Source organism: Gracilinanus agilis, chromosome 3 (genome assembly GCF_016433145.1).
Source record: "Gracilinanus agilis isolate LMUSP501 chromosome 3, AgileGrace, whole genome shotgun sequence".
Taxonomy (NCBI): Eukaryota; Metazoa; Chordata; class Mammalia; order Didelphimorphia; family Didelphidae; genus Gracilinanus; species Gracilinanus agilis.
This window is the reverse complement of record NC_058132.1, coordinates 236,236,191-236,255,665: the sequence shown is the minus strand read 5'-3', so window position 1 is coordinate 236,255,665 and position 19,475 is coordinate 236,236,191. Positions and strand designations below refer to the sequence as shown.

The 19,475-nt window shown below is 33.9% G+C and overlaps 1 protein-coding gene across 4 annotated transcripts in view; it reads right to left on the bottom strand.

Moving 5' to 3' along the window:
* Positions 1-1,038: 1,038 nt before the first annotated feature.
* Positions 1,039-19,475, bottom strand: part of NCKAP1 (NCK associated protein 1) — a 129,076-nt gene continuing 110,639 nt past the window's right edge. For all 4 annotated transcript variants that reach the window (XM_044669728.1, XM_044669730.1, XM_044669727.1 and 1 more), the window contains 8 exons: positions 16,348-16,441; positions 13,987-14,069; positions 13,235-13,315; positions 8,923-9,016; positions 6,985-7,101; positions 5,905-6,014; positions 3,866-3,955; positions 1,039-1,951 (listed from right to left, as the gene is read on the bottom strand). In XM_044669728.1, the coding sequence (XP_044525663.1) occupies positions 1,835-1,951; positions 3,866-3,955; positions 5,905-6,014; positions 6,985-7,101; positions 8,923-9,016; positions 13,235-13,315; positions 13,987-14,069; positions 16,348-16,441 (786 nt within the window). In that variant the 3' untranslated portion in view covers positions 1,039-1,834. The remainder of the gene's footprint in view (positions 1,952-3,865; positions 3,956-5,904; positions 6,015-6,984; positions 7,102-8,922; positions 9,017-13,234; positions 13,316-13,986; positions 14,070-16,347; positions 16,442-19,475) is intronic.

Below are 19,475 nucleotides of genomic sequence, written 5' to 3'. Positions count from 1 at the left end.
ATGAACTCACAAAAACTAAAAATATTAAGACATTTTTACTTTTCAAATAGATTCCAAGGGCATTCTGCATCTTTGACATGAAGAAAGGGCAAGCAATAATTCATGTTGGGTGCAATAGCTTAAAAGGTGCAATAGCTTACTAAAATGAAGCTATTTTGGGTCTAACACAATTTAGGATAACCATGAATAAATACGGAAACTTTTTTTTAACCTTGTAGCACTACAAAATGTATTTTCAAATAGCACATCAACTATTTTCTGCTTAGACAAATCATGAAATAAACAAATATAATGTGATATTCTTATGGTCCAACTAGTGAACTTCTTAACAAAGAGAACTTTTTAAAATTGATGAGGATGCAATACTTTTTTTGATATCTTTACCAATGTGTACATAAGCAACATCTGAGAATAGAGACTATATCTAGATACAAGGCTGTAGAAAAGCAGTTTTTATTAAACTGATCAAAGAGGAAAACATCTGGTCACTTCAAGTTAAATGAGTAAAATCTAAGTTTCATATCTCTTTAATACCAACTTTAATAGATCTTTTTTATTTCTTTCACATATAAAAACAACATTCTTTCTCATTAGTTTCATGTTCATTTATTTTCTAACCTGTTAACATAAGTATTTGGTTACAGGAACAACTAGTAGACTAATGGACACCCATGTTTCTCTTTTAGTGATATATTTCTAAAGCAACAGCATATTATTTCACCATTGGAAGACTTTTTTAAGGGAGTATTTAATAAATAAAAACTTATTCTCTATTTAATACTGAAATTCAATAATTTAAAAAAATTAGCACAAGGTGTTTTGGACTAGATAGGTGATTCCATTAGTATCCAGAGTTCTTGGTGAAGAACTTTCTCTTCCACAATAGGCTGACACTTTTTCTAAAGGAAGATACAAACAACCAGAATGTCTGATGGTTGTCCACATGGCTCCTGTGAACAACATTACCCAATAATAAAATGTCTATATTAAAGAATGAATTTTCAGAAATTTCCAAATTAAATAAGAGATCATTCAAAATGTGATACAGTCTAGTGTTTATTTATGTTATGGAAGGTACACTTGAATTTCAAAAATTTAAAACATATAAAAGTGGTTAAGGGCTAACATTTTATCAACATTTGATAAATGCATAAGAATGTTTATTATACAGCAGGATACAATGGTAGTGCTAATGCCAACAGGGCATCATGGATGTTAGTCTAAAAAATGTCACTATGCTTTATACAAACAACAACATTTGCTGCTGTTTAAGAATATTGGGGATTGGTCTGCTTCTAATTATCAGCAGTCCCATAACATTTTAAATGTTATATCATGTCATATTTAATTTGGCAAATGTTTCAAAATAAAGAAAAAAGTAGAAATGTCATTACTTCACAGAAATGCACATCCAATTCTGGTTTTCAATAAGAACAATGGGTATAGATCAGAACTCTCCCTATATGAAATAATTTACACACAGATGAAAGCTAGAACACTATCTAAAATAATCACTAAATACATTTTTCTCAGAAATAAACAAGCAAGTATGGTTTTGCATTATCAAATATCAAAAATGTGTAGTTGATGTAGTGTCAAACATAAATGGTCTAAAATGAAAAAGGAAAAATTTTGGTGAATGTGCAACCTAAATCAACCAAGTTTATATTGTAGTACAACAATATTAATAAACCACTGATCAGAAATACAACTATATATAAGAAAAAAAGTCCATAATCCACAAAACTGTCAGGCCATAAAAGAAAATAGCTCCATAGTTTACAGATAAAACTGAGGCAACAAAAATTCGTGCTTATCTCCAATATGTAGATATTTATGCAGATGACGTAACACTTTGTTTGTAGACAGCATGGTAGGCATTTCTCAGCAAGACATAAGGAAAACAAGATTCCAAAAGATCCATTGTCAGGAATGGTGATTCCTGCACAATCTGAAAAACATAATAAGTGCATCAGAAATGAAATTCCTCATGAAACTACACAGCATTTGCTTTTGCCTATGAATACTCCCCTTCTATGATCCAATGTCATAAGAAGGCTTGTGTGCTAATTACTTTAATTGAATAGAAAATTGTAATAGTAAATGTTAGTGTATTTAGCATGTTCAAGTACAAAGCTAAACCAGGTTGTTACTTTTCCATCAAGTATTTACTAAGTATCTAAAACTGTACTCAACATTGTGCTTGTCACCATGGAGGTAAAAAAACAAAAAGGCATGGAATAAGGTCTATACCCTATAAGGATGATATTAGAAAGTAAGTATTGTTTTATTAGTTTAGAGATAAGAAGTAGAGAAGCTGGCTTGAGAAAGAATTGAAGTTTCAAAAAGAATTGAGAGACGGTGTTAATTTCAACTGTTGGCAGCTGGAACCGTTATTCTATGACAATTACACACAGTGTGGCATTTTGGGAATTGGCTTCTGGCATTTGACAGAACCACATGCAGGTTCTTTTTCTCTCAGGGCTGGAGAAGGTAACATCTTTGCCTCTCTCTATCTCTGTCTGAGTGAAGGACTTGAAGGAGTGGAGTGTTTTCTTTTCCAACTTAAGAAACACTATTCATTTATCGGTTACTGTATATAGATTAATTAGACTCGGAAAAGACCAAAGAAAACCTGGTCTTTGGTTTGGACTCTGAGTCTGTTAAGGCTCAGAGTCCTGACCTGATTCTTGTAGAGACCCAACCAGCTAGCCTTGGTTATCTTTATAACTTAAAGAAGTTAAGAATTATAGCAGTAGTTTTAGTTAGAATAGTATAAAATTTTGTTAGTTAGATCAAGGAGGATTAGCATAGCCTGTGAACAACAGGATAATTTATTTGGGTGGAGTTAGAATCCTTTAGAATTAGAAATCATATATATATATATATATATATATATGGAGAGAGAGAGAGTGAGTTTGATTTTCTATAACAAGAGTCTCTTTAGCCATCTTTGTGCCTGGCCCTGAAGGGAAGTTCATCTTTGAGCTTCACTTCACTTTACTACTGAAAATACTTTTGTAACATTTATCAGATGTATCAGGAAAATCAATTTTCAACCTTTATTTCATAGGTCTTTGTCCTTATTTTTGTGTTCACCTATTTTATTTATAAAGTTTGGCGAGACATGAAGGAAAAAGAACCTAGAAACTCTGATTTTAAGGGTCCAACTCTCAACTTGAATAAGAATAAGGTCCATACCCTAAGACATAAATATTTACTAAATGGAAGTATCTAGTTGGAGTAAGAAGACTGACACATGAAACCTGCAGCACATAATTAAAAGACTAAATGGTCAGGTCCAGGTTCCAAGCACAACAGAGCTTTAGAGCAGATCAATAAAGGCTCAAGTAATGAGGGGGAAGGTTACTGATGAAAGGATAAGAATAACTAAAGAAAAGCAAAGAGGGAATGGCAAGAAATTCTTGATTAGTAGACAAAGAAAAGAGCAAATGCCTAAAGTATAGAAAGCAAGTTTTAAAGTAATAGGAAAATCCATAAAAGTCAGATAGAAAAATTTTAACTTGCTGTCATAGGAAGCAATAAACCACAAATATTTCCAAACAACTTCAGGTAATATGATATATACACAAGACAAAGAGGACCCAACAGTTGTACTCTGCCTTGAATTTGTCTTAACCCACTGTTTTGATGTTGAAGTAATAAAGACCTAATTATTATTGGGATATCTTCTAAAATGGCAGTAAAACAAAATGTGGAATGGGCATGAAGGTCAAAAGAAGCTTTTAATTCTAAGTTTTGTGCAACTAACAAAATTATAGAGAAAAATCAACATTCTTGAAAACTACTTCTGAGCTGACAAAAACTTAATGAACTGTTAAAAATAACTAAAATGTAGACTTACCATATCTAGCAGTAAATAAACAGATTCCCTATTCCTTGTTGTAGTTTTATCCGTTTCCTGACCAATTTTCAATAGACTAGATGATGCAAGCTGAAAAGAAATTTTCATTTTACTTTTCATGATCTATTTTCTCTTAAAAAAATTTTTATTAGCATCTTGTCTTTCTACTGCTACCCTCATCTCCAAATATACCCCTCCCATCTGCCTTACTGAGTGAACCATCATTTAAAATAATGAAAAATTAAGAAAGAGTCAAGGAGAGGGAGAAGAGAGAATGTTTGGAAAAACTAACCAATGCTTCTAACTGAATATGACAGTATATGCCAGTGATGGGCAAACTACAGCCCACGGGCCAGATGCAGCCCCCTGAAATGTTCTATCTGGCCATGCAACATTATTCCTAATCTGATGAATACAATGAGTAGGATACAATACAATGAAACTTTAAAAGAGTTGCCTTAGAAACAGAATGACAGATGAGCATTTCCTTTCCTTTGGCCCCCTCTTTAAAAAGTTTGCCCATCATTGGTATATACAATGGTCTATATCTGTAGTTCTCCACCTTTGAAACAGAGGTAGAGTTTCTCTTCCCTTCTCTTCTCTAGGGTAAACCTTGTTTGTTATAATTACATAGCATTAAAGTTTCTTGTAATTCTTAATATTTATTATCTTACTGTGTGTGTTATTTTCTTTGTTCTACTTACATTATTCTGAGTCAATACATAAAGTCCTTAAAGCCTTTCTAAGCTTCTTTTAATTTTATGATTTAGTCTCATCAGTATAATTTATTGAACTTACTTTAAAAGGGAGTAGTCATTCAAATAATTTCAAATAAGTTGCATTTTAGGAGAATTTACTTAATATTAATTCATGCATTTGCACAAAAAATATACATAATCAATAACTTTTCACACTTAAGAATTTTATAGAATTTCAGTATTCTTGATTTTTAGCTCTAAAAATATAGAAGAATGAGATTTAATCTTTTTAGAATTATGCAAGTGGTAGATTTGCAAATGGAAAAATTATCTCTTCCCTCATTTTCAGAATTTTTTGGAGTGCCAAAATAAGAAGAGAATTTCAGAGTAACTTATATATCCTTACAAACAACATTAACATTTACTTAATAATCATATCTTAGGTGTTCCCCTCAAACACAGAAACATGGATTCTGAAATAGAAGTTATTTTTCAATGAACTTGCAATGTAATGAACCACCAACCCTGCCTCTGTAACCCAAAATGATGAACTATTCAGGTGTATATTTTTCTTTGGGACATTGTATTTAAAATCATATGTTAGGAGGTGATTTGACACAGCTAAGAACATTTTAGATTAATCTAGCCATTCTTTTTAGGTCTGGGCAAGAGTAATAAAAATTTTCTTTAAACAAAAAAAGATCTCATGAACTTAAAAATAGTAGTAATTTCATTTGCAACTTTTCCACCATTAATTTTCTCTTTATTCCAATAAGGGATAGAAACATGCATAAGAAAAAGATCTTCCTCTAGATAAGAACATGCTGTTGCCTAGTTATTCTATCCCCTCCTTTTTCCACATACTGGGCATCTAGGATGTATAAGCAAAAAGAGAATCTTCAGAATAAGAGAAGTGGGAAGGAGGGGAGGAGGGGGAGAGAACCAAACTATCACAAATAATGTAGATTCCACAAGGAAAAAATGGGCTTTGGAAAATAGGTAAATACTAAATTTTCACACTATAGAAAAATAAGTAATCTATTCATGTGACCTAGCATTCATATTTTCTTTTAAAGCAGGGTGTGGTTTTTTTTAAACTTGGAAACTAGAATCTAGGAATGTTTTTTATAATTATTTTAATAGTTATCTTAATAAAACTGTTTTCCTCTGTAATCCTATTTTTTGTATCTTATTTTTATACATTTAAAACCTTTATTCTAAGATGAGCTCCATACATTTCATTAGATCTCCAAAAGGGTTAATGACATTAAAGAAAGGTTAAGAACCTTACTTTAAAGTAAATTTGTAAATCATGAATTTTAAAAGTTAAAGAATACATACAGCCAAAAATTCTTTAAGGCGATCTTCGATGCTTCCTTTGTGAATAGTAAACAATGCTGCAGCAATCTGGTTGATAGCTTTTGCCAAGCAATGTATGTTGTTGCAATGTCCTAAACCAAAATGCTGACAGGTTATTATGGATTCCATATACTTAATAAAGGTAAGTAATATTTAGAAGACTCTTGTTTAAATATTAATTAATGGCTACAGAACATGTAAAGAGATTATGCAATTATATATATATATATATAAATAAAGCTTGTGTTTAGAAGCAAAATTGTGAGGCTTATAAGATTTTGCTCTTCTTATAATAACCTAGTGAAGTAGGTAATATAAGAACCAGTATCCCCATTTTATGGATAAGGCAACTAATATAAGAAGTTAAGTTACTTGCCTATGATCCCAGAACCAATGCAACTGAGTGCTAGATTCAAAGTGCTCTATCAATGGTGTCAAATTTAAATAGAAAAAAATCTGAGGGTAGAATAATTGATTTAGAAAACCACAAATTAAAATTATCTATGCTGTACTGCATTTTTATTTATTTTATTAAACATCTCTCAATTACAATCTAAACTGATCTGCATATGACGGAGTTTTGCAGCCTATAAATTCCGACACCTTTGCACAACACCATGCTGCTTCTCCACTTTAAATATAGTTATGTATTAAGAAAACCAGGTTTTTATTTAAAAGATTATTAGAAGGAGAGGCAGCTAGATGGTTCAGTAGATTGAGAGCCAGGCCTAGAGACCAGAGGTTTTGGTTTCAAATATGGGTGTGACCCTGAGCAAGTCACTTAACCCTACTGTGCCTAGCTCTTATCACTCTTCTGTCTTGACAAATACACATGATTCTAAGATGGAAGTCGAGGGCTTAAAAAGAACAAAAGATCATTAGGTGAAATAAAAAATTTCAAAACACTTTCACAGAAATTTTGCAAAGTAGTTATAATGGGGCTTGTGGATACAATATAGGAATTACAATATGAGTTGTTTTTTTAAAGGAAACCATTTTTAATAAAGGCCATTTCTCTCCAACAGCCAAACATTCTTAATGGAAATTGGAAAGCTCTATTACCTTCAATAGCAGGGCTGTACTGAGACATAACATTACTGGCCAGTGTTGGTAAAGAAACTGCCACAAAAACCATAAGAAGGCAGGCAATTTTATATTCTTCTTCTGGACTAATGTTTTCTGGGAAAAAACAATTGAGAATAAAAACACAGGAATTTTTAACAAGGACAGCCAGCAGATAGACATTTATGTGAGAAAGAATCCAAATTATAAAATTTTAAAACCACACCTCTGTTAGATCTATACAAACAGAAAAAACAATTTGGTTACTAGTCACATAAGAGGGGATAAAATCAATAAAAAGTTGATTTTTTTTCCTAAATTATATATATATATTATATATGACTCTTACAGAATATATTTTTTTAACTTTTTCCAAAAACTATAGGACAAAAAGAGGAGGCAAGGAGGGAGAGAGGGAAAGGAGTTATTTCAAAAACTTGATTTCTTACAGTTCTTGATTCAGAAATGGAAAGGAATTATCAGCTTCTAAGGAAATCTTACTTTGGACCCTTCAGACATCTATTTCCTTAGCATTTCTCCTGAGAAATACTTAAAAAATTTTGCTGAAATTAAAATACATATGACTCTGTGGTCTAAAATTTAACATAAAGAAAATTGAGTGAGTTTCCAATATTATCTACTGCTCGTAATGTTTATTTAATTCACCAAAACAGACCTAATTATTAATGAACCTGGAACTCTGCTTTGGGGAAACAATAGACTTCTTTTATGTAGGATATTATGTAATGATTATTATTAGAATAGCTCAGAGCTTTCCTCATCTGTGTTGACACCTTGTTTTTTAACCCATAATATGTTAAATACACACTAAAATCTCCACCAAAGGATAAGGAAAAAAATGCTGGAAACAGATGTGGGGGGAGGGAAAAGGCAAAATATGATTGAAATCTGTGAATAATTCATGAAGCTCCAGCTATTCTGGTCTCCAAAATCATGGATAACTGAAAACTGAATATATGGGAAAAGACAATAGTAGATGTAAACAAGTATATCATAAAGAGATGCAACAAGGATAAAGTAATCAGGGCTCTGACTCAAGTCTTTCTCTACTCAATCAATCCTCCACACAGTTGCCAAAGTACTTTTCCTAAAGTCTGACCACAACAGTCTTTCTCTTCACCTTATTCAACAAACACCAGCATTTCTCTACTACCCTAAGGTTGAAATATAAACTCTTCTATTGGGCATTCAAATTTCTTCACAACTTTATCACAAACTACCTTAACAATTTAACTACATTTATTTTTCTCCACAAACACTACCATCCAATTAAAATAGACTTTTTACTGTTTCTCATATCGAACACTTGATAACCTCCATCTCCCATGCATTGTACTTACTGACTGTTCCCCAGGCCTATATTTTTCCCTCCCTTCTCTTGCTCAACATCTTTCCTGTTCACCTCAGCTGCTTATGTCTCCCTACAAGAAGTCATTCTATATGTGTTTTTAAAGTACATTTGCCTCCTATGAGACTCTTGAGGGATGGCACAGTTTCACTTTGTGAAACTTAGTGTGGATATTCAATAAACCTTTGCTGATTTGATGGCCAAATAAAGATGAAAGGAAATTAAAATATTATAGGAAAATATAATAACTTCTTTATACATTAAGAACTAGGAAAGGAATCTATTAGAAAATAAGAAGGTATTCATTCAAAGATAATGTTCGTAAAGAAATAAATTATTAAAAATAACAAGTTTGAAAGTAGAGGTAAAAAATGGCCATTCTAATAATGAATTCTACATTGAGAATATTTTGATTCATAATGTGGATGCTGTCTGTAATAGCTACAGTTTAAACTAAACTTCTGTAGGAACTATGTTTTGTTTAAAATTTACTTTAAAATGAATTTGCTAAAAAGTACAAAGAATATATTTACAAATACACTTTTAGTTTGCCACATCTGATTTGTTACCTGATTTCTGTGAGGAAAGCGCAACAACCAAGGCTGGATCAATCTCGCACGGCAATCCTGCAGCTGAGGACAACTCATAAACATTCATTGCAACCTGAGAGAGTAATGAGCATTGCATATTATTTTCCTCCACTTACTCCCAGCAAATTTCTGACTCCCTCTCCCCCCCATCCATACAGGTTTTAGTGAAAAGATGTTTTGTTCTAAATTAGATTTTGAGAGAACACCAGATAATTTCTGAGACATGCCTTTTATCTATGGAACATCTAACTATATGGAACAGTTATTTCAGTACATGATTATCATTTCTTACTGTCAGATCAAACAAAACCTATTAACTTTCTATAGCAAATTCCAATAGAAGCACGAGTTGTATTTTTAAAATTAGAAACGTCTACAAAATACCAAATCAAAAGGTAAAGAAATAAATTTGTTTCAAAACTTTGTCAATCACACGCACATTACTGGAATTATATTTATCACATATTCATCAACAATTCCAGCAGAACACTCAGCAAGCAAACTGAATTCAATTCAGTACCAGAAATATTTATTAAATTCCTATGTACAAAGTACTAAATTAGGTGCTGGGGATAGAAAGACAAAAAAGAAAAGGTTCTTTAACCTCTAGGAACTGACATTTTGAGGAGGATACTGTACGTATGCAAAGGCGGGACCTAAGTTAAGCCTAAAAAGAAGACAAGCATTTTGAAAGGCACAGATAAAGGACATTCTACTGTAGTATAAACATGTACAAATGGGAGAGGAAGTGGAGAGTTTGACAAATCTTGTATTCCAGTAGTCTAGTTTTCTTGGAATGAAGAGTTTGGGATAAAGAAATAAGGCTGGAGTCAGTCTACACAGCCCCTTAAATACTAGCCTGAAGATTGTGTAAACTATTCCAGAGACCATAGAAGGCACTTGAAAGTTTTTGATTAGGGAAGTAATATAGTCAGAATGTATTTTGGGAAAAATTTAGCAACTATATGGAGGATGTATTAGGAAAGGGAAAGCCTGGAAGTACAGGGAACAATTTAAGAGATGGTCTATTATAGTAGTTCAAAAAAGAGGTGATGAGAAATTGAACTAAGGTCATAGTTGGGAATGCATACAAGATATTGTACAGGTAGAAAACAAGATGTGGCCACTGATATTTAGAAGAGGTTAGTAAGGATAAGGAGAGTCAGGATAGACTATAAGGATACAAACCTGGGAACTAGAAGGATATGAAGCCCTTAATAGAAATAGAAAATTCTGAAAAAGGAATAGGTTGGGAGGGGAGAAAAAAAAAGATAACCAATTGTTTTGGACATTGAGTTTGAAAGGTCTTACAGGGAAACCTAGAAGATGTCCAGTAGGCAGGAGATAATGTGAGACTACAGTTCAGAAAACTGTTTAAGTTGGATATATAGATTTGGAGTTACTTAATCATAGGACTACAACTTTAGAGCTAGAAGGCAACTTGCAGACATTTAGTTAAATTCTGCCAGAGGAGGTTACGATAATATGGTCAGTAGGCAAAGAGAGGTTGTTAAATCCCAATTTACTTGACTATGTCGTACTGAAGAAACAGCAAAAAGATTACTGACTTTGGAAGAGTTTTGAGGATCAGGATTCAACTCTTGCCTCTAACATGCCCATTGCTGTGAGACTCCAAATAAATCTCTTAACTTCCCCAGGCTTCAGTTTAATCATTTGTAAAATGAGAGGGGTGGACTGAATGGGCTCTGAATTCCCTTCTGGCCTAAAATCCTATGATATTAAAATGAAACGATTAAAATCTGAAGAATAGATTGACTTGAGAGTAAAAACAAGAGGTCTGAGAGCAAAGCCAAGAGTTCTCCTGTCTTAAATAGGTTTATGAAGGGTGTTCTGACAGCTGTGTGAATAACAGAATGGAAAGAAGAAAGGAGGCACTGGAATCAATAAAACAATACTACTACAATGGGTCCAAGGAAATGAATTCCTGAATTAGGGTGGTGGCAATTAGTAGAGAAGATGCCATAGATTGAATAAGGACTGCAAAGACATCAAGATTCAGAATTTAATTGGATTTGAAGAATGTAGAAGAAAATAGTTCTAATCAGTATTTGTATATCAAGACTAAAAAACATAGTGAATAATTACAAAAAAAATAAGTACTTTTAGAACTTTCAAATAATATAAACATATCAGAATATCTTTGAGTTGTGTTTATCAGGTTATAACAATGTAGGAGTTAAAAAAAAAGTAATCCATAAGAAAGCCAAGAGTGATATAACAACTTGTTTTAAGGCATGGTTTACAAGTATGCATAGACATTGTGAAATTTATCTTTTTAGGACTTCTTCCAAGTTTATTATATGATACATACCCAGATCCTTTTAAATTCCTATATCTATGAAGAATGGTCTATAATTCAATTCATTTTTAGAAGCAGTGTTATTTGGTTTGCAAGTTGCCAGTGCCTAAAGGTTTCCCTACAACCACTTTCATCTTTTACTCTACATTACTAGTGAGGCTACAAATCCTGAGCCTTTCTGATCTGTTCACATAACTCATAACCTTCCAGTGTCCTTACTGGATAAGACATTCTTACATCTGGATAAAAAAATTGTTATATATGGCCATATCTACTATAATCTGCTCAACTGCATACTTAGTAAAATTAGCTTAGCATATGTACTATAGTGCAAAAGGGTGCATATTAGCCCTGCAAAGCCTAACTAAAGAGTTTCTGTCAGTTGAAAAGGGTTTAGAATCCTGAGGTTAGACAGTTGACCCTGGAGACTCGATGAGAGTAGGATGGTCAACTGAGCTCTATTCTTTGGACTGAAAACATGGCCTACATTCTGCAGCTTTTCTCTTAAAATTTGTTAGCTTAACTATTTCCTTTGGATCTCCCTAACCTCCCTTATTCCCAATCATCATTTTCCCTTCCTAAATTTCTTGGGGTTTTTGAAAGAAGGGTAGATCTAGGGTTAGCTTTCAAACTTGGTAGACATAATTTCCCTGAGGTCAATTAGGGCTTACCCTTGTTACAAATTATCTCTTAAATCATTGTATCCAACTTTCCTAACCCTATAGGCTACAAAACCCTTTGGGGGTGAGTTAGGCAGGTCCTTTCTCAGTCTCACATTCCAGTCTCCCTCTCCCCACCTGAGGCTTTCTCTAGGTGGCTGTAAGAGTTACCTCGTATCCCTCAATCCCTTCCAATCAACCCTAAAAATCAATAAACCCTGTTTGTCACTTACTCAAACCTTTGGCTAGTTCATTAGTTGATTGATAAGAGAGGTAGAAGGGGAGAAAGGAATAATATTGTCTCTGGGTCTTGAAGGGAATTGGAGGTGTTCATTTTGGAGGAAGTGTAATCTCAATACTTCCTCTGAACTCTTCCTTTGTGAACCTGATAAACTGACTAGAAAGCCCTCTAGTCAGTTTCAAGTCATTCTTGGCTGGCCCTAAGCTTTGTAGAAGTTCTCTTCTTACTTGAAGGGCTCAGTTTGTTTCCCTCCAGTGTCTCTGTCTCAAACCTGTATACCCAGTCTGTATAACCAGTCTCTGTCTCCCAGGCTGCAGCTGTCTGCCAAAATACCTCATCCTTTCCTGTGCAACTCTTTATACCTCCACGTTTATATTCCCTAAACTCAGTCATTCCCTTACTTCTCCTACCACCTCAATCTACCACCTTTACCATTGTACCTTCATTACCTACTTACTGCCTTAGGGATCCACAAACCCCTATCCACAGTGCCTTATCCCTATCACCCTACCTTTAGTCCCTTACCTGTCTTATCCCCTATTGCAACCTTAACTTGCCTTAATTTCCCTATTACCTCTAGCCAATTCCCTTATTACAATCACTTTACCACCTTACTAGACAAATCTCATTATAACAGTACATTAGATTTAATTAAGTGATACAGCTTACTTTTCTAGAGAGCCAGGCCTATATTTGTTCAATTACGAAAGTATTACATTCTAACAGAATTTAAAATAGATATGAAGATCTATTTGTATAGATACATGCCTAAAATGGTTCTTGGCATAAACCAAAGAAGAGTTATCTTTAGTCAACTGTATTTGCTGAATAAAATGATCAAAGAACATTGATAACCGGAATGCCCATGCATCATGGAGACAAATTTTGAATTTTTTTTTTAACGCTTAGGGAAGTTGTCTAAAGTTAATTTCAAGAACAGACATATGATATGAGTTCTCTAAAATAGCTAGACTTAAATTTTAGTTTAGGATTATTCACATATTTTTATACAACTTAAAATATTTAATTTTTATGAACTATAAAAATGAAACTTGCAAGTAATAATATTACCTTCATATCAGTTTCCCTTGGAATGTGGTCCTTAAAATCTTCAATTGAACTTACAAGGAAAGGAATATGGTAGGATAAGACCTTCAAAGACAACAAATACATATTTAACCTAGATTATTTCAAATCAGGGATCCGGAAAATGACAAAAATGCAAAATTAGATCTATTCTATCTTCATGAAAGTTATTTTTATTTTATACATTATCAAGTGGTTTCCTAAATATTTAAACACTTTGAACTGGAATGCACTCAATCCTGAAATGATATCATCGAAAAGGGAAAAAATGTTTTAAATATTATTAAAATTGAAAAACACAGAAACTGATATCCAGTCAAACTATAATCAAGGAAGTTAAACTCAAAGCTGAAATTAGTTTGAATAACACCACCCAAAATTTTAAATACAATATACTTTTTTTTTTTTTTTTTTTTTTTTTTTAATTTTAAACCCTTAACTTCTGTGTATTGACTTATAGGTGGAAGAGTGGTAAGGGTAGGCAATGGGGGTCAAGTGACTTGCCCAGGGTCACACAGCTGGGAAGTGTCTGAGACCAGATTTGAACCTAGGACCTCCCGTCTCCTAGGCCTGGCTCTCAATCCACTGAGCTACCCAGCTGCCCCCTACAATATACTTTTATAAGAGAATTAATTCTAGAACTGACTTGATCCTATATAGCCCTGGATCTGTTTGAGATACAAATAAAGTTTCTGGAAAAACAAGTATATAGGAACATGTTTATAGTAAATTCTTACATCTCTAAGTGCTTCTTGTGCCAATGATCGGAATGATAGGATTACACCAATTATAGTCATCCTCTTCAAAACACTGTCAACAGCTATAATTTTTAAAAGGATGAAGAAGATAAATTAGACATAGTTCTTCAAATATATTCATCAGAAACCAAAAAAAGAGGAAATGATAGAAGGGGCAGGCATAAGATAGTTCAAAGTCAATCTATTAATTTGAAATGAGTTTTTTGTTAAAATCTAACATCCTACTCTGTGCTTTAATGTGATTAATTGTTTTGTTTTTCAGTATTCCTGGATCATGCCCATGATAAATGGTTGTTCCATAGATATCCTGAATGCAGCATGTCCAAAAGAGAGCACATTATCTTCCCTTTATCCCTAACTCAAACTATCTTTTCCTAATTACACAATTACTCTTCAGAGCATTACTATCCTCTCAGCCATCCAGGCCTACAATCTTGGTTTCATCTTTTGACTTCTCACCCATATTCATACCACATATCTAATCTACTGTCAAGTGTTACCTTTTCCAATTTCACAAATTCTCTTATCCAACGTGTAGTCATCACCTCATATCTTTATTATTATAATAGTCTTCTTGTTAATCTCCCTGCCTTAAGTCTTTCCTCATCATTCATCCTCTACTTCCTTTACATTCTTCTTTCTCTACTCTCTACCATGCCCACTACAATCTAGTAACACTTATCTTGCTATGCTATTCCTTGCTCATGGTACTAGAGCTCCTGGTTGTCTCTTCACTGGCTGTCCCATATGACTGGAATCTTTACCTCCTGTCTCCTGGCTTCTTGGTCTTCTTTCAAGCCTTAGAACAAATTCTACTTTATTCAAAAGGACTTTACTACTTTACTCTACTGCTAGTATCTTCCCTCTGATATTAATATCTCTGTGTGTATATATGCACATATGCATATACACATAGATATATCAGTAAATGTACATGTATGTATATGCACTTAAATGTTATGCATGTAAATAGACAAATGTGTAAATATAATGCACGTGTATATGTGTATATATATATACACACACATACATACAAATGTGTAACACACAACATATACATATAAACAAAATTTAAATGATTCCTCATAAATTGTCTCCCCCATTAGAATGTGGGCTCCTGAGGACAGGAACTGTGTTTCTGGCTTTCTTTATAACCCAAAAATGCTTAACAAAGTACTATCAAATAGTAAGGACTTAATATAAATGCTTGTTGACTGACTAAACCAGGTGTCGGCAACGTATGGCTCTTGAGCCATATCTGGCTCTTTTGAGGGCCATATATGGCTCTTTCTGCAGGAGCCATAAAGTCAATAGTTTTTCAGGTGCTGTTACAGGAGCGCACACTGTGAACACTGTACAGCTCTCACGAAATTACATTTTAAAAAATGTGGCGTTGATGGCTCTCAAAGCCAAAAAGGTTGCCGACCCCTGGACTATGTTCTAGCGGATTTAACCCTTTTAGCTTAGTAACTCTCATACTGGACCTGCACTATATGGATTGGTGAGTACTACACATACCTCACTACATCAAGTCCAAGTATGCTTCAGTTTACATACTAGCCAATTTCTCTGATTGTTGACCTGTTCTCCCTAAGCCTTTTCTAGTTCCAAAATCATAAACAAATCAAAATAACCATAGTAACAGGACAGAGTATGTTAATTTACTCTCCTATGGCTCTGTTCACCATCTTGTAGTTTTCCTAATCGAAACAGTTCTCTGGAACCAGTGTGACCTTTACGGGCTGCAAGCTCCATTAAAATGTAAAATCCATGAAGGTAGGGGCTATCTTACTTTTCTGAGAGGATAATAATATAATAGGAATTAGTTCTTATGTAAAGCTAAAATAAGGATTTATCTTTGTCAAAGATAATGGCATCTGTATAAATGGAAATTCTGAACTTGGGACTTCATTCCCCATAAGTCCCTTAAATTTCCCAAAATTCCCTTTAATCTCTCCTGCACCTCCACGTTTATGTGGTCATGTTATTGTTTTATAGTTGGCTATAACTCTTCCCTCTTTCTCTTTGGTTCCTGGGAACAAGCTGGTTAGTACCTTTTAGTTAGTTTCTTTTGTTAGTTTATATTAATAAAACATTTATAATTATAATATTTAGTATTTTGCATATTAATTTTAATCTCCACACATCCCAATGTATTGATTTAGAGTGAAAGAAAAATTACTTGTAAGAGAATACCTCAGTACCCAACAACTTTTAGCTGCATGAATGTTTTCTAACTGTAGAGCAATAGTATTTTTTTTTTTATACTTCACTATTTATATATAAATCCAAGGCAAAAGCAAACATCAAGGTACAACCATAAAAAGTTATGTTACCCACAAGATAATCTTTTAAAGAGAGCTGCCATCTGATCTGGTTTGTCAAAGCTGGTCCTCATTTGTGTTAGGACATCAACATTCTCCACCACAAGTTTCTAAAAAGAAACAAGATCTCAGGTCAGGCATAGACCTTTGTATATTAATAAGATAAGAGCATACTTGGGAAATTACAGTCTGGCAAGCAATAATAATACTCATGAAACCAAGATGCTCCATATTATCTTTTCTCTAAAGGATACCACACAGTTATTTGAAGGTAAGCTTTGACTCATGAGCAAATTATGAAGGCTAAACATAACACAACCATAGAACTAAATAAAAATATTTGAAGAGTAGTCAACAAAGAAAGGAATGGATTTAAATATATGAACTGGGAGAATAATTTTCTACTGGAAACACTGTATATTTCATTTACTAAAAAATGCAAAATTCATTTAAGTAGAAGCAATACCATCATAGCAGAGAGATGAACTGAATAACAATAAAATGCGTTCTCAATTCTTTAGTTCTAAAACAATGAGGTTCCTTCATTACTAATTACTTGTGCTATATAAATATACTACTATCCACTAATTTCTACTCTGAAATTTCTACCAGCCCAAGGCCCTAATCACTCACTCTTAGAATAATCTGCCCGTTTAGCAGTTTATCTCTATTAAAATTAAGTCTTCTACACAATATTTTCATGGTATGTCTCACTATTCAGGAACCTATAGTACCTCTCTAATATTCAACAATTAAATTAAGTAACCTAAAAAGATTCTGTATAACCCCATTTTGATAACTTTTCTTTTTATTCTACTACTCATACATTTAAGTAACCACCTACACTAATGGCTCACTGAGTTAACTATTAGATTTGGCAACTAAAAAATAAAGTTTGAACTTAGGCTACATGAAGAGAAATTTAATCTATCAAATGAGGGATTTGATAGTTTCATCAATATATTATGTCCTGACCAGATCATATCTAGAATATTAGAACGGTTTGGTATTGAATTTTAAGAAAGGCATCCATAAGCTGGTATACATCTAAAGAAGGGTGACTAAGATGTTATACGAGATAATGGATAAAGAATCAGAGAAGTTTAACCTAAAGAAGAAAAGACATAGAAATAATGATGCAATTTCTAGATTGAAATATTTAAGGGGGCTTCGTATGGAGGAAAGATTAGCTACTCTACTTGGTTTCAAATGGCAAAATTAGAATCAATGGGTGGAAATTAAAGGGAGGTGTATTTTAGATTAATTTAAGGAAGCACATTCAAATGTTTAAGAGTTGTCCAAAAATGAAACGTAGAATGTCTTTAGAGTCAAGTTTCCCAGATATTCAAATGAAGGCTAAACAACCAACAACTTGTGAGGATGACAATGACAGAATTCATGCTTTTAGAAGGGTTTGGACCAGTGATGGGCAAACTTCAACCAGCAGGCCAGATGCAGCCCCCTGAAATGTTCTATCCAGCTGCGTGACATTATTCCTGATCTGATGACTACAATGAGTAGGATACAATACAATGAAACTTCGAAAGAGTTGCCTTAGAAACAGACTGACAGATGAGCATTTCCTTTCCTTTGGCCCCCTCTTTAAAAGTTTGCCTATAACTGGTTTAGACTATGATTAGACTAGCTCCAAATCTTTAGTTCTATTTTTGTACTTATTGATTTATTGGCTAAAAATGAGTCTTACAAATATGTGTGTGTGTGTGTGTGTGTGTGTGTGTGTGTGTGTGTGTGTGTGTGTGTGTCTATGTTCTGTCTTTTCTTGGAAATCATTACTTATTAGTATGAATCTTTTTGTAACCCATCCACCTCAGGTACAATATTCTAATACCAATGTCAGAAATCCAAACAAGGAATTTTATAATAAAAGATCCTGATTTCTTATTTAATTTGTAAATGTCTTCTAGGTCCCTGTGAGGAAGAAGAAGGAAAAACTGATATGGAAATTGCCAAAACAATTCTTTTGGCTGGGAAAGAAATTGGTTCAATGGACATGACTCCAAATGCAACAACCCAGGAATTTGAGCAGGGAGAGGAGACTGGTTATTTTTCCCCAAGAAAGTAATAAAAACACACTTTCCTGCCAGCACCATGTATGCATAAAGTAATGACTAAGTCTGAAATACAATTTACTCAGAGTCAACAGATATGGAGAAAAAAAGTCTCTGGCTTTTCTTCATTCAAACATTAGTACACTCTATATCAAAAAGGCACTCTGCTTGAGAAAGAACTGAAATCACCTTGAAAATGGAAATGAAAAGCAATTCCTATAAGATATATTAGTCTGTTTAGTTCAAAATAGTGTAAGAAATATATTTTAAAAAACACAACTTTAAGCTCACTTAAGCAATGAACCAATTATTTTGTATTAATTTTATTTTAAAATGGACAGAAAAGGTTTAATCTTATCCTTACAAACAGCACAGCATACTGGGTATGAAGTAAAAACTAGAATTCCAACTATGACAAAGGTTTTTACCACCTGGTCCATTAACAACATCCACAACTGAAATAAGGATCTATGGCAGTGATGGTGTACCTTTTAGAGACTGTGTGCCAAGGGGACAGCTGGGTAGCTCAGTGGATTGAGAGTCAGGCCTAGAGATGGGAGGTACTGGGTTCAAATCTGGCCTCAGACACTCCTAGCTGTGTGACCCTGGGAAAGTCATTTAACCTACATTGCCTAGCTCTTACCACTCTTCTGCCTTGGAACCAATACCCAGTATTGATTCCAAGATGCAAGGTAGGGGCTTAAAAAAGAAACAAGTAAATAAATAGATAAATTAAGAAAAAAAAAGAGACTGAGTGCCAGGCAGGCACCACACACCACCTCTTCCCTTTTCGCACATAGGGGAAGAAGGAAACACTTGCATTGGATGCTGGGCGGAAGTGAGGGTGAAGTGAAGAATGTCCCCAGTGAGTGTGGAGAGGGAAAGGGGAGTTGCCCGAGTGTTCTACTTCCCTTTAGCACTGCCACCTGTGAACAGCTCCCACTGGGCTTATGGGCAGAGGGGCAGGTACTCTGAAAAAAAATGTTCTCAGGCACAGTGGAGGGGGGGAAGCAGCTCTGCCTGAGTCCTTCTGCCTTTCTAGGAATGAACTTGTGTGGACTGGGAGCCACGGCAC